General features: G+C 41.7%; 1 protein-coding gene across 2 annotated transcripts in view; it reads left to right on the top strand.

The window, feature by feature from the left end:
• FYN (FYN proto-oncogene, Src family tyrosine kinase) overlaps positions 1-15,481 on the top strand; it is a 39,416-nt gene that overhangs the window by 6,805 nt on the left and 17,130 nt on the right. Inside the window, exons 5-9 of one of the 2 annotated variants that reach the window (XM_009326416.1) lie at positions 3,928-4,077; positions 7,923-8,078; positions 11,712-11,891; positions 13,732-13,808; positions 13,912-14,065. In XM_009326416.1, the coding sequence (XP_009324691.1) occupies positions 3,928-4,077; positions 7,923-8,078; positions 11,712-11,891; positions 13,732-13,808; positions 13,912-14,065 (717 nt within the window). Of the gene's footprint in view, positions 1-3,927; positions 4,078-7,296; positions 7,462-7,922; positions 8,079-11,711; positions 11,892-13,731; positions 13,809-13,911; positions 14,066-15,481 lie in introns of both variants that reach the window. The other variant, XM_009326415.1, reaches the window with a different exon arrangement.

Here is a 15,481-nt window from a genome sequence, read left to right as displayed (position 1 = left end):
TGGTCGGGGGGGGGGGTGGGGGAAGATGTAGCAGTTTTAAATTCATAGGTTAACAGTGAAAAGACTTGAAAATATCTCTAATTAATATATTCATAAAGCATTCAACTTTATCCATTCTGTTGAAGTCAAGTGGAAGGATGTATTCTCCTCCTTCCCTCTAAAAATATTGGAGGCGTTCCAGTTTTCTTGGTGGGTGCTATCTTTGCTTTTACATTTTGTTCATGAGGCCTGTCAACATCTTCAAAGCTTCACATGTATGAAAAGATCTCTCTAACTAACTTGTACAAATATTGAGGAGAAAACCTGCAGCTAAGTGAAAACAAACCTGGCCATTTCTCAATTAACCAGCAATCCAAAACAATAGCTGTGGGAAGCTTAAATCACTAGAATTAATTCCATGTAAGTTCTGAAGTCTAATGATGGTTCATGTAGTTAAAGCACTGACTTGTCAGTGCTTTGATCAGAGCACACTCTGTCAGCTAGAGTTAGCATGCAAAGTGGTGGGAGTCATGGCTGGTAAAGGGGCTTAAAGAAGAAAAGCACTACTTCCCACTCCTCTCTACCTGACCTATCTTCAGATGCTGCATTCTGTCATCTAAAATTGTAAGGTTTACATTTTTGACTCCTGCAGTCACTGGATTCTTCCTTCGCTGCCCATAACTCTGAAGGCTGTTTCTGGTGCAAAATCTGAATAGACATGCTGTTGTTTCACACAGCTAATCTCCCATCTTGTCACCGCACAGCTTCACCATACCTTATGTAGCAGTGAGGCATTCTCACCAGGAGCAAGACAGGCTCTAACTTGCTCTTTTTCTGCAAATAGCCTCCACCTGTCCCTTTTCACCAAACAGTTGTTGTGATGTGTGCGAGTAGCAGGACTTCATTCCTCTCTGTGCCAAGTTTGAAAACTCACTCATATAGGCATCCATGGATCCTAAAAACAAACACAACACTGTTTCTCTAAACCACATTATCAGTTTGGTCTGTTTTGACCATTTTTTATACAGTGATAGGGGATATGTTTTGCAGGGCTGTTTACTTAGCTAACTCAGGGCTTTTTTCTAGAGCTTCTTGTGAGACACAAAAGCTTTGGGGAAATAGAGTAATCCATCATGGATGGACTTATAGCAGCAAGCTTAATTTCTCTGCATTTGAACTTAAGGCTTTCTACATCTTCAGGCTAAGTTTGCATCAAAGCCATTGGAAAAAACCAAACATGCATGGGTTTTGTCAAAAATGCCTATTTCCCTTCTCATCCTTGTGGTGTTTCAGTATGTTGTTAGAAGAAAACAGAGGGAGCTTGTTCATGAGAGAGAAAAAAGTCAGCTGGGAGGACTGGCATGGTGCATTCTTCCATAAGTCTTCTGAAAATGCCTTACTCCAGCTAGTCATTGTGGGCTTGAGGCAGGAATTGTTTTGTGACCTAGAATCGTCCCTTCTGCTTTAAATAATAACAATAATAAAATTAATCAGGATCATGTTAAAAGTATCATCATGGATGACTTCAGCATGAATTTAACCTCCCTTGATCATGGTTGCCTTCTCTTCTTACTTCCAAAATAAATCATATGGAGCTGGCTTTTCATTTTTTCAATGCCTGACTACCCAGGTACTTCATCAGCTCTTGTCTGTATAATCCTTCACCTGGTTTCAATCTCCACCCTCCAAGGCTGTCTGGTTTTAGGTTTGTTTTTTTAAAAAATTCATTAGTATGATATATTGTAATGTTGTATTTCTATCCAAATTTTTATCATGTATATCCCTTATATTTGAATTTATCATCAGGTAATAATGAATAGTATAAATAACCAACAGCCTAAATAAATGAATAATGAAATCCATCTTGGTTCTTGTTTTTCTCCAGATTTGAACTAAAGCTCCAGTCCTGCAACTTAATCTGAGGTCAGTGGGGTCCACAGAGGGCCACCCACACAGCTCTGATTGCAGACCTGGAGCCACAGATTGTTTACATTTTCCTAAAGAATCTAAAATAGTGACCAGATAGGCAGGGAGCGTGACTAAAGAAAATACAGCTGCTGCCAGTGGATCAAAACTCACAAAGGCGGAGGTGGAGAACGCTGCCTGGAAAATTTTGAAAGTAGGCTGACAGTGTACAACCCAGAGTGGTGGTACAAAGCATGCACAAGATGTGCTTGCAAATCCCCAAAAAGCTTTGAACTCCTAGCTGAGAGAGGTGTACTTACTCAGTGGGAGAACCTCCTCAGAAAAATATCCTAAACAAACAGTATTTTTCTACACTTAGAAATAAAAACCCTGTCACTCCTCTCAGGGTGTCTCCCATTCACATAAACCAGAATCATCTGTGTAAGTGCTGGCTCTTTTCCTCCTATTTAGAGGACAAACAACAGGGAATTTGAGAAGTCTTTGGAGTCGGGGTGGAGACGTTTTGTTCACTGCAGCTCCCTGGGCGGTGAGCCACCCACCAGTGCGACCTGTTGCAGGTTAACGTGGTCAGGGAAACTTCTTCCTGGGGAGACATCCAGGAAAGACATCTTACACCAGGAATCTCAACCACCTAACTGTGGGGGGTTCTTTAAACCATTTCACTTAGCTGGAGGTGGTTCTGGAGGATGTGAACCTGCCAGGTGTGTTGAAAAGTACCCTGACTTGGGATAAGCAGCAGTCGGTGCTGTTTGCTATCAGACCCGTAGGAAATCACGCCACCTTGCACGTTGTCCAAAATTGTCTGCTGGTAGTTTTCCTTTCCTGCCCTTAGCTGACATGGTTACCAGTCACAGCAGCCCAGGCTCTAGAAGGAGGACCTTCCCGAGATCTCTGCAGCTGCCAGTTACCTCCAGTTTTTTTCCTTTTAATGTCTGAATTACCTTTGAGTAAACATAATATTCGTCTGAGCCATGAGTGAAGACTTGTCTTTGTGCTTCAGATTAAGACACCTGAATGTGCAGGTCCCCATGTAAGGTGGCCAAGCTCCCTTTACAGTCAGCGGGAAGCTGAGGTTCAGTTCAACTGCCCACGACTGCAGACACCTAGTGCTCAAACCTACATTACGCCATTCGTATCTACAGTGCCATAACACTCATGGAAACTAGGCTGGGATTCAGCTGCCCTAATAGCGCCAGAAGCTTATGTATGGGCATCTAAATCAAGCCCATAGCCCACCTGCAGACAGCCACCTCTACACCTAAAAATATCCAGCTCCTCAGCTGAGGTTCCTTTACCTGACTGTGAGCACCCAGAGTTATTTGAAATGCCTGCAGGGCATCCACGTGGACTGGACAAACAGCCTGTGGGAAAACTGACAAGCAGGATGTCCTGGGGCATCTCACATGGCACTTAACCCCTGTGTTTGGGCATCTGAATCCCACCAGTTAGCTCTAAAGCTCCAGCATGGATTTGGAAAGTGAAACACGCAGTTCTTGCAGATCTCCTGGTGCACAGTCTTGGTGTAGTACCACCTTCCAAACACTGTGACGTACAAAGTATGCTAATTTGGTTGTTTAATGTTTATAAAGAAGATTGGGATCCATCTGGGTAACAACACTGCACATATATAAAGTTGTTATCTGCAGTGCTTCCTATGAAAGTCTTGGTATTTACCGCCCACTGGCATTTACCTAAAATACAGTATTTGCAGTGTAACCTGACACTTAGAATAGGAAAAGTCAATTTAGCAACCTGAAGCAGTAAATGTTAAAATTTGAGTTTTCATTTACACAGAAGTCCTGATTTCTTTCTAGAAAAGTGTGAAAGGAACATGGTGTGAACATCATTAAGATTTCTGTGATACTTACTTCATTATGTTAGATTCACTTGTTCTTTTTCAAAGTACAGTAAGCATTTTTGGGAAGCAATTTCTCTTTCACTTTATAACAACTGACCAGCAAACCAAAATCTTTGTGTCTAAAAGCTACTTACCATTTTTTATTTCTCCTTTGCTTGGAACAGGTGCCTATTCCCTGTCTATTCGAGACTGGGATGATATGAAAGGAGATCATGTCAAACATTATAAGATTCGTAAACTTGACAATGGTGGATATTATATCACAACTCGGGCACAATTTGAAACTCTTCAGCAGCTGGTTCAGCATTATTCAGGTAATTTTTCAGATAATACACGGCACTCTGAAGTATTTTAAAACAAAAGTGTTTGCTGCTGAGCTGATGTATGTGTAAGACGCCCTAAAGAATCATTTGAGCTATGTCTCTTGCTTGTTGTAATGCATCTTCCATTATCCCTTTCCCATTACAGTTATAAATGGCTTTGAGTGCCGTTCACAGTGTACAGCGGCAGAGCTTTAAAAAGCTAGCAAGGTAGCTCTTTACTGAGGTAAAGTTTTTGCCTGCTCTCCCTCTTCTAAGCAAACAGAATTCCTGAATTTGACTCGCACATCTCAAAGCATGAATTTCCGTGCATAAGCAAGTGCTAATATGTACCATTTTGCAGCACACTATTGCCAATAAAGCAAATAGGGAATTGCATTGTGGAATTCAGTCACCTAAAGCAATGACCAAAAGGTTTGCATATATTACCTGACTCAAATTTTCCCACTGGTTTTGTGTTCAATGTCTAAAGTATTAACATTTAAATTATAATTGGTCTGATTTTAAAAATAAATATGGCAAGGTGGGTGTTTCTTTAGGCACACTGTTTGTGTCCACCCATCAAGCTCTTTTTTTTTTTTTTTTTTTTAAATTCCTGTGATTAAAATGTGGCATGCACTATTCAACCCAGAAGTACATCCTGCTGTCACTGGTGATTGGTATACAACAGATACAACTTTAAAGCCCCCCAAACCATAGGACAACCAGTTCTTGCATAGAAGACTGCCATGCTTCTCAACATAGTGATTTTTTAAGCAGAAATTTGTATTTTGGATTATTTTGCTTTTTATTTTTTCCTTACTTTAGCTTTTCATAATATTAACAGATGACCCCAAATGCTTGCTGCTCAAAAACTTTTCATAATTTTTACTTGGGAAATCAACTTCTCTGTGGGGTGTTTTTTCTGTATTCTTTGTATTCTGTCTGCTGTATTCTTATGCTATTCATACTAGACATCTGGCTGTCTTCTCCACCCAATTTCTGATGGGTGTATGCTGCCTGGGAGAATTTCTAGTTGTTTCTGGTGACTCTACATTAAACTAAGATAAATAATGTATAAAAACTCACATCTAAGGAAGATAATTTTCATCCCCACTGTACCAGCTGGTATACATCAACTTTTAGTTTTCTGTGGTCAAATTATTTGGGTGGTGTATTTTCCATGCACAGATGCAAAAACAAATAGATCTGGAAACAGCCATTTCTGTGCAACACAGAGGCATAATCAGCAGGATCCAGGTAGGGTAGCTCAGGAGGGCATGGTACAGACCCACACTCCAGAGGTTTCACCTGCGGTCTCCCAGACCCAGGTGAACACAGGAGCCCTCGTTCCGTGCCAGCCCCAGCTGACTCAAAACATAAAGGCTGCCTCTAACCACCTGCTCTGCGCTCTGGATTGTGGGAGGTAGATTAACACAATGCATTGCGAGTGCCTAGATTTACTTCTAGGGAGAGCTCAAAGATGTCCAAATGACTCCGTAAAGATCAGCGTGGTTGATCTGCAGCCCACCCTTCCGCCTTCATCCCATAGCTGTCCAGGCTGGAGGACCCCTCCTGTCCAGGGTGGGGCCCTCCTGTCCAGCTGGAAACCAGGCTACCCAGGTAGACAGTGTGCAGTTTGGTCTCATGTAAGCAGTCCTGGGTCAGGAGTTGGAAGTACGACGTGTACCTTTGTGCAGACACAGCACAGGCATCCCTGCACTGTGCTCCCATTGCACGGCCGAGTACCCTTACTACCCGGACTTCCCTCTTATCCCAGCCCCTTCTTACCTGGATCATAAAGTTAACTGCAGTGTCTGGACTTTCACAGATGAGATTTACAAATGAAAAATACTGAGATCCCCAGGGTGTCCTGACGTCAGACTAAAGTCCAGCAACGGCACGTCTGAAGTCGAAGCACCATTCACCCAATCCCTAACAGCCGGCCTGTCAAGCATAAGCTCTTGTGCGTGCAGTGTAGGCTTAACTGGAGCACCAGCATGCCAAGCTTTTTTTCAACTAAAGAAAACAAGGAGGTCTTAAAAACCTCCCGTTCCTTCTGCAGCTGTCCAAACTCATAAGGAAGCTTTCCAGATACTATCTGTATTTTGAGTAGTCCCTATCCTAGTGTTCCCATTGGAATTATCTTGGAATAAGACATGCCAACTAGTCAGCTAATCTTCCCTGTTTTGTGGTCTTTGTTGCCTTGGTACAGGAGACACAACAAGGTCCATGTCAGGGTGTCTGTAGGGACTTCCTCACCATCCCACAACATTTGTGCTGGGGAGGTAGAGCTTGGTGTTGCAAGGAGCACCAGTGCTTGCCCACCTTGTGATGCTGAAACAAACTGTTCACCTGCCCAGAAAGAAATCTTGCACAGGAGAATAAAGATTATGATTGAGTCTGAAATACAATTGCAGTTCCCCACCTTATTCTGCTCTGTTGGACCTGTTTTAAGATACAAGTTGCTGTGCAAGCTTTATATCTGCTTTGTGCAGCATAGTATACTACACAACAATATGTGTGTATATGTATATTTATATATATATCATTGGTTTTAGTCCTGCTAAAATATCTTGTGACTTTTGTCACACTTCAGTCTTCTGGGAAGCTTTGCAAGAGATAAGTATAATGAACGTGCCCCAAACAATGTAGGACTGGCTGCATACACTAATAAAGGTTCGCTCTAGAAAGAATGGCAGAAAAAGTCTTTTACAGGACACCTACAAAAACACCTTTTCACAGAGTAGAATATAGAAAATACCTTTTCCCAGGATACCTAGAAAAAAATTAGCAAAAAAGTCCACCAAATACTCATTGCTGTGATTTTCAGAAAAAGTGAATCTTTTCTGTTTCTTTTACCCAGTACAGAAACAATCCAGTTTGTGACTTACAGATGATTTTTAATAAGTTATACTGTACTATAGTATACCAGTTACTCGTGAAGTTATCTTAATGCAGCATTGTGGGAGAAGGGAAATCCTGAGTCCACAGGAGAAACCATTGGCGGTCACCTTTCATTTCAGGCTGTGGAAGCAGAGACTAAAATATTTCCTGTTCTGTCTCAAATGAATATGTTTCAGTGTTCAATTTCTAATCTTCCAGGATGCTTTGTGGTATGCAACTAACAGCTGTTGTGAGTAGCATTGTTTTTATGCTTACTGTTTTTGTTTCATGTCACACTTTTTTTTCTTTCCTCTCCTTTGCTGTTGGCTTCACTTCTGGCTCCATCAGAGAGAGCTGCAGGTCTTTGCTGCCGCTTAGTAGTCCCCTGTCATAAAGGAATGCCAAGGCTTACTGATCTGTCTGTCAAAACCAAAGATGTCTGGGAAATTCCACGAGAATCCCTACAGTTGATCAAGAGACTGGGAAATGGGCAGTTTGGGGAAGTATGGATGGGTATGGAGCAAAATAATTATTCTAAAATAGCTCTCTGTGTGGGGATTACAAGATGGAAGGTGAAAATGTGACCCACAAGAAAAAAAAGAGCAAAGCTCAAACTGTTAGGAAAAATGTCTTTGGAATCACGTCTTTGACTTTGAAATTCTTTCATCTTCAACTTTCACTGTAATTGATGGCAAAAGAAAACTGAAATTCCATGTTTCCTTGGAAGGTTTCAATTTTGACAGATTACCACTGTCTTAATAATAAATCAAGGCTTGCATGGTAATCTATTAATTATACCAAGGAGCCTTTTTCTGCAAGCTAACAAAAAAGTCCTTACCTTCAGTATCCAAAAATCAGTGTTTGCAAATGAACTTTAATGCAGCACTGAGAGACAAGTCACCTTCCATCTTTCTCAATGCATGCATAATTTTGGATTATAAGTGTGTTTTTTTTATTAATTTCCTCTCCTATAGAGAAAGCTGATGGTTTGTGTTTTAACTTAACTGTGATTGCTACGAATAATACCCCACAAACTGTTGGATTGGCTAAAGATGCATGGGAAGTTGCACGTGATTCATTATTTCTGGAACAGAAGCTTGGTCAGGGGTGTTTCGCTGAAGTGTGGCGTGGTAAGGCAGAGAATATATTTTGCTTTGGACGGATCTTTTAAGGCCCTCTTGGCAGAAATAAACATTTCAAGTAGAGATCTTAAAGCTAAAAGATCAGAATAGTATGAAATGTTAGTCTGTATCACCTAAAACGGTCAGACCTAAATACAGTAATCCACAGGGAAACTTCCTCTCATTTGCACACACTGGTATGAGAGGTTAGGGCATTAAACTTCATTAATTGCATTGGGTTTATTTGGGTGACTACACAATTGCAAGGTATTAAAATAGAAATGATGCTAAACTTGTAAGGCAGAATGGCTAACCAGAAATTAATCTGGTAAGTAGACATTTTTCTTTCCTCGTGTATTTTAGCACTTATGGGGTCAGACACTGAAAATGCTTCCATCCGCTCTCCCAGTTTAAAAATAATGGCAAGTATCAGCAAGCTAATATTGTCAAGCTAGCTTTCCCATGCTTCCACTTCTTTAAGTCTGTTTTGAAATTTTTATCTGCAGCAGAACCCCGTAACTCGATATAGAGAACAGGGACAATAGGGGCAAGACTTGCCCAGCCCAGCTGAACCCCCACTTTGAAGTCCAGAAATATTGACATTTTCTAAATCCACTGACATTGTTTTCTGCGCACTTGCCAGCTTTACTTACTGCTCCCCTCTCTATGGGCCTCGTTCTTTTAGTGACTATAAAAAAAGAACAATTTAAAATATACATAAATCTTAGTATAGCCATAGAATTGAAACACAATATAGTGGCCGTTTAATGAGAGGTGGGCCCAATTTTTGTGCCAAATTGCATTCTGTGTAGCCTTTTTAAAATGGCCAATTCAAATAAAGAGTCACTATATGTTGTTTCTTCTGAAAAATTTGGTGGAGCAGTTTGGCCGCTCTTTTTGTTGCAGTGGCACAAAAGTATGTACAACCAAAATAAGCAGTGGGCTCTCCTCGGTTCTTGCAGCTGTTTTCCGCTGTAAGACTACAGCAAGGAGCATGGCAGCAAGTCTGTGAAATTTATAGAATTTATAGACTAGAAATATAGACATTTATAGAATTTCACAGAATTACAGTTGACCTGTTGCAAAGAAAGCTACCTATGTTTTCTATTAGCATCCCCAGATAAGTACAGTTTCACCTTCTTGTTCTCCATCTTGAATGCATGTGAGAGTTGCAAGCTGATGTTAATACTTAGTGGTCAGCTTTGTGTGCCGTAGATCTTAAACTGATACAACAAGCTAAAGGAGCAAATGCAATTTAAAAAAAAAAAAAATCAGCTATGAGAAATAAAATGCCAAGCACCAATACCAAATATCTGTCAGAAATGCAAAAGTTATTATTACAATTATGACATTATGTTTCTTAAAGTAATGTATAGTAAAAATGTTAACAGCCCTTAAGCATTACCAAATTGGAATAGATTAACACAGTAAAAGTTAATAAAAAATGCATTAAGTAGTAACTAACTACATATGGGAGGAATTCAGAGGGAAGTCTATGCTAATTTTCTATTAGAGAGAAACATACCAAACCACAACAAGAAAATTTAACAATTTAAACTGAAATCTGCGCTGAGAGGATAAGTTAACCTTTTTGTTTGATTTTCTTTTTTTAACTGGAGAAATTCATAAAAGTATTTAAAAATAGAACTGCTGAAAACACTTTATGGTAATAGAACGAGTCCTGGGATTTTTATTAAGGCATTGCAAACAGATAATACACAGTTTATCCTGTTAACACACCAGGTAAAATCCTAGTTTATTAATGCCAGTGACAGAAACCCTGGTGCCCGTGAAACTAGGGTTTCATTCCTGGTTCATGTAATTTGCGATACCTCTGCAAAACGGCTGTGACTGACCGCACTCTGCGGTCCAGAGCCTCAGTGGCTCCAGATAAAACACGCTCCCCTTCACCCATCAGAACAGATTTTGGCCACCCTGCTTGAAATTAGGAGGTGAAACCGCATCCTTCCCAGCTTACACGGGATTGCCACTAAATCAAAGTCCTTCTTCAGCTCAGATTTGAAGGACCGAGTGAAACTAAGACCTCAAGAGTCCTCCTCAAGCACGCAGGGGTAGCGGTGGTAGTAACTCAAGACATTACTCCACCACCGGTAGAGGTGACAGCACCTGGCACTGAGCTGGCAGAAGGAAATCAAGGCATAGTGAAAACCGAACTTGCAGCGCACACTTTTGGCTGATAGGTGCCTCAAGCCCCCCTCGGACAGCGTGTGTTACTGCGGGGAGTGCCCTGTAAGCCAGGGACGACACAGGCAGTGGCTGCCCTGCTGCTCCTCCCCTGTCCGTGGCTAGGCGAGGACCTGGGAGGTCAGCTGGGACCTGACCGCTTGCACAGAAAACAATCCAGCTCATTTTATGCTCTGGCAGGTTGCAAAAGCTCACGATGAAGTTATTTTGGCTTAACCAGTTCCCATGCAGCAGCTGAGCGCTGGTAACTGTTAATGTGCTTTTAACAAAGACAAACCAGGCTTATTTTACACATTACCTTTTTTGATGACATCTTAATTTATAGAAGCTGGATCTGAGTCTGAGTCTTCAGGTACTTTGTAGGCCTTCTGCTATCCTCACGCTTAAGTGCAGAGGAGTAATTTTTACCCAATGTGATTAATGCCTGAAGTCATTTAGTACTGTTCTGCCTTATCACACAGCAGCTCCCTATCAACAGATCACAGGTCCCATTCAAAGCCATTTCAGCCCTGGTCTGGAGCAGGGTTCTGGCCAGTCCGGGCAAGGGACAACCAGAAGGCACTAGGAAAGTGATATTTCTGCCCATTTTAATTTTCCCAGTCCCCCATCCCCCAAAAAACCTGCTAACATAGGTAGGTGTTTTGGCTTTTTTTTTCTCTCCAGTCCTCCTTCTCCCCCTTGCCAATACCCGAGTGAAGCCCCACCTCTTGTGCGACGCCCTGAGTCAGCCTTCCCCAGCTCTCTACAGGTCTTTGTGCAGGCTTTCAGGTGTTACAGAAGGCTTGGTAGAGGATGGCTGAAAAGTGATGCAACTTGTCCATCTCAGTGCTGACCGCAAGTAAAGAACAAAGTGGGAACCACCTCGTTTTCAATCAGCAGCTGCTGGGCTTCTGGGGATGAGGAGGGGAAGGAAAAAGACGCATTTCGGTTTGGAAACACGCCCGTGTTTCTAAAATGAAATCGATTCAGTATTTGTTTATTGGGAATTTTTCTTAGAATATGTTTTTTCCTCTGACTCAGAACAAAAACAAAATGTTAAAATGTCTTGCAAATGGAAAGTTCTGGGTTTAACCAGTTTTGTTGTGTTGTTGTCTGTAGCAATTACTTGTTAGCAAGGGAATACATGAAGATGGGTTTCAGCAGTCCCGCATTTCTTACTCAGAGAAGGTTTCTGTGGACATCAGTGGAAGCATTGTCTGAATAGGACAATGGTGATTGTGCCCCAGTGCCAATGGGAGTATTATTTTTCAGTATAATAGAAGAAGTCTAAAATATGAGGGAGGCGTGGGAGGAATATAATGATAAGGCAACATGGGAAACCACACTTTAAAAAAATAATTATATTAAGTGTCCTTGCTAGTTTATTCCTTGGTTACATTAGGCATCAGGCAGAAGGAGGAGATGTTGTTTAATCTAACTAAATATCTGTGCTTGTAGGTACGTGGAACGGAAATACTAAAGTGGCTATCAAGACCCTGAAGCCTGGCACTATGTCTCCAGAATCCTTCTTAGAGGAAGCCCAAATCATGAAGAAGCTAAAACATGACAAATTGGTCCAACTTTATGCTGTGGTATCTGAAGAACCTATCTATATTGTCACGGAGTACATGAGCAAAGGTGAAGCCAGAGCTGCTGCCCTTGATAACAATATTTTTTCTTTGTTGATGCTCCTTGGGGATACAGAGGGAGGTGCAGTGTGATGCATGAACAGCGTATGAGGAAGGAGAGAGGGAACAGGAAGCCAAATTCACCTCCGGCTTCAGAAGAATTATGAATTCAACTCTGAACTGGGCCCAAAACCTGAAATCCGCTAGTTGTACAAAGAAAATTTGCGCTAGGTGGGGGAGGGAGAAGTTGGTGCAGCCTAAGTGCTTCCAACTGCATCAGCATCTGAACTTCCCTGACAAGTGGAGATTTGCATTTTCTAGTTTGAATGATATTACATGCTGCTTCCCAAGAACCTAGCTTTCCCTGGCGCCAGAGAGTTCATACGGCATCTTCTTTCAGTGTTGACTTGTCGGCCTACGATTTCTGTTTCTTCTTTTAGCAATCCTGAGTTCTGTCATGTGCACCTCGCTCTCAGATCACAGCTTTTCAGTCCACCCCATTTATCATTTTAATACGTGATTTGCACATATGATTCTTTCCCTCCTCTTTCCCCTTCCCTTCCCCCTTCTCCCTTCTCTTTTTCTTTAAGCTACTTAACTGGTAACAATGTCGTAAAATGAGAAAAGGAAAACTTTTCACTCCGTCAGATCTCCAGCAGGGGTGCTGAGAGCAGAGCAAAAAATCTGCTTGTTTTGGAAAAGCAAGTGAACCAAATAGGAAACATAAGTTCTCACAGGGAAGTTTCATTGTACATTGGAGGATACACTCTGAAATTTTAAGTGCATTTTTTCAGTCTATTTGGAGTTGATTTTTATTTTCCTGGCAGGTGCCTGCCCACCTCCCTCCTCAGAAGCGTCCAAGCCCTGACTAACTCACACTTTAATCATATGTCTCAGTGACAAGCATGTGCTTTTTCCCCTTTAAAAAAAGACTTCTCAAAATCCTTCTGAAGTACATGGTTTATTTTGGCTTACTTTACTAGTTTTTACTGTAACATTTTACATCTTTGGATCTGAGCTTGAGGTTGATGATTTATCAAGGGAGAAACGCCTAATCATCTGTCTTTTCCCCCTTATTTATTAAACCAATTCACTGACCTTATTTAAAGAAGACTGCCGCACTTCTCTGTTTGAATACAAGATTGGGAAGGGAGCTATAGCATCTTAGGCTTTTTTTAAAAGCTACAGGAAACCTCTTTGCTTTCCCTTGCACAGGGGAGCTCTGTCCTTATTGCTTTCGCTAAAATTGCTTTAATTTGATCTCTGCTTTGTCTTCTCTAGTTTTGCATAGTGGTCTTCTAAAATTAATGGTTCATGCTACATTTAGTTACGGGTTACCTAGAGAAGGAGCATTACTAATTTCTAAGGAAAATTAGCCTTTGTTAATGCTAGCCCCTTTGGGCTTACCAGGCTCCAGGCTGACCTTTCTTTTGGAGCAAGTTGAGCTGGGATCCAACTTTTTCCATAGCTTGTGTGGCTTGGAACCGAGCTGATGCTTTGCAGCTAGCTGAGGCCTTTAGAGAGCAGCAGGTATGTAGTTTCAAAGAGCACTGGAAAAGTTAAGAAAGATCAGCTTTCTCAGTAATGGTCAGGAAAATTAAAAACAATGTTGTTTCTTTTCCCTGCAACTCTCTTTGGACTAGTGACATATTCTTCTGCAAGCCAACCTTAAAGAAGAGTGAAACAAGTATAATAGGAGAATTCTAAGATATTGTGGGTTTTTTTGAAACTGTCCACTTGAACTTGAAACATTGCCATCTTTAATATTGCACATATTGCTGCACCTCCATCCTGATGAATAGCCATTGTTTCCCTAACATCTCTCTATTGTGTCAACTTTGCATTTGCAGGGAGTTTGCTAGATTTCTTAAAAGATGGAGAAGGAAGAGCTTTGAAGTTACCGAATTTGGTGGACATGGCAGCCCAGGTCTGTCTTCAGAGTACTGAGCACTTCGGTCTACATATTTTATAGCCTGTGTATATCTGAGTTCATTTTAAAATGTGCTGGTTGTCTTTCATGCTTCTCGCAGGTGGCTGCAGGAATGGCGTACATCGAGCGAATGAATTACATACACAGAGATCTGCGGTCTGCAAACATTCTGGTGGGGAATGGCCTAATATGCAAGATTGCCGACTTCGGATTGGCAAGACTGATAGAAGACAACGAATATACAGCCAGACAAGGTAGATAACTGCTGCAGGCGTAGCACTGGTTGTCATTCTTGTGACAGGGGAAGAGTGGAACATGGCTTTAAAAAGCTCTCTCTCATATACTTTGGGGTTGCTTTCAGTAAATCCTGAACTCATATACTCCTAGCCCAGAACTTCACTGCTGAATGCATGTCCTAAAGAGAACGTCTTATTTAGTTGTCTTCCCTTTAAAAACTGACCAAAATGAAACAAAGATGATGAGTGAGGGCACAGGTGAGTGAAGTGACAGTAAAGACAAGATCCTCACGGTGCCATAACAAAGAGGATACTTACTGGCCTTAAAAGCCTGAATGGGGTAATCCAGAAAAGCCTGTGTAAGCTATTTCTTTCGTAATGTGCCTTCTAGTATTTACTAACTGCTATCAACATTGCTGTGCTATTCTTATTTTCTTTATTTCAAACAGGTCAAAGAACTGTGTCTCTATGCAATGGAGCTGTCCCTCCGAGCACTGTGTTTTCTTTGGGAACTTAAAAAGTTACTTTAATAGGAAAGCCGTTTTCCAGTACCACACAGCGTGCTGGACACAGCCGACCACTGATACACTATAAAAATGTATCAGAGAGTATTGTAGTTTTTTTTTAAAAGCCTGTGTGTGTTCAGACTGAGCCATGACACAGGCTTTTTGTAGTTAGTCATTCTTTACAAGTCATGCTTAGTTGTCAGATGTTGGTCCAAGTTTGCAGAGCTACAGTTTTGTTCTCTTTCTGTTGGCAGTACATTGGTAGTGCTTGCTCAATATGTGTCGGTAAATGCCACTCTGTCCATTTCAGTGCCAAAGCCAAGGAGTGTCCCATTAAACCCTGTTGTATGTCATCAGAAAGCACAGGTCAGTTAAGTACTTCATCATCTGCATTTACCCCTTCCTGTTGTGAGTTTCTTCTCTTGACCAGAAGCCCCTGTTTCAGCATGGATTTTGCCATTAATTAGCCATTGAGCTCTTAGGAAAGAGCTCACCTCTTTCTGTAACTTTCAAGCGTTGACGGAAGGAGCCAGAGAGTTTCCAGTATGCCTTGTCTTGGCCTAGGAGCAGCAGCTCTCACGCCGTTCACACCACTCTGAACTGCTGTCAGCAGTACCTAGTCGCAGGGATGTGGACCACAGGCTGCGTCCGCCCTAAAAGTTGCCTGCTTCACATTTGGACGGCAAGGCCTGATTATTTTGGGGGGCCCTTGAAGAACCTGTGGCAGGTACTAATGCAGAGAGTTAACCACTATTGATTTCAGCCTGAGGGTGGGAATTGCTCCTTGCTAGAAAAAATAGCCTCGTGTGGTTCTCTCCAGAGTAACAAGAGTGTCTGCAGGCTCTGGCAGACAGAAAGCTGCCTGCTTGCCCTTCCCCTGTGTAAAACGAGAAGAGTTTTCCTTGAACAAGGCAGCCAGATCCCGTCT

This window comes from Pygoscelis adeliae, unplaced genomic scaffold (assembly GCF_000699105.1).
Source record: "Pygoscelis adeliae isolate BGI_AS28 unplaced genomic scaffold, ASM69910v1 Scaffold206, whole genome shotgun sequence".
Taxonomy (NCBI): Eukaryota; Metazoa; Chordata; class Aves; order Sphenisciformes; family Spheniscidae; genus Pygoscelis; species Pygoscelis adeliae.
Note: the sequence above shows the minus strand (reverse complement) of the source record. Positions and strands in the feature narration are given on the sequence as shown.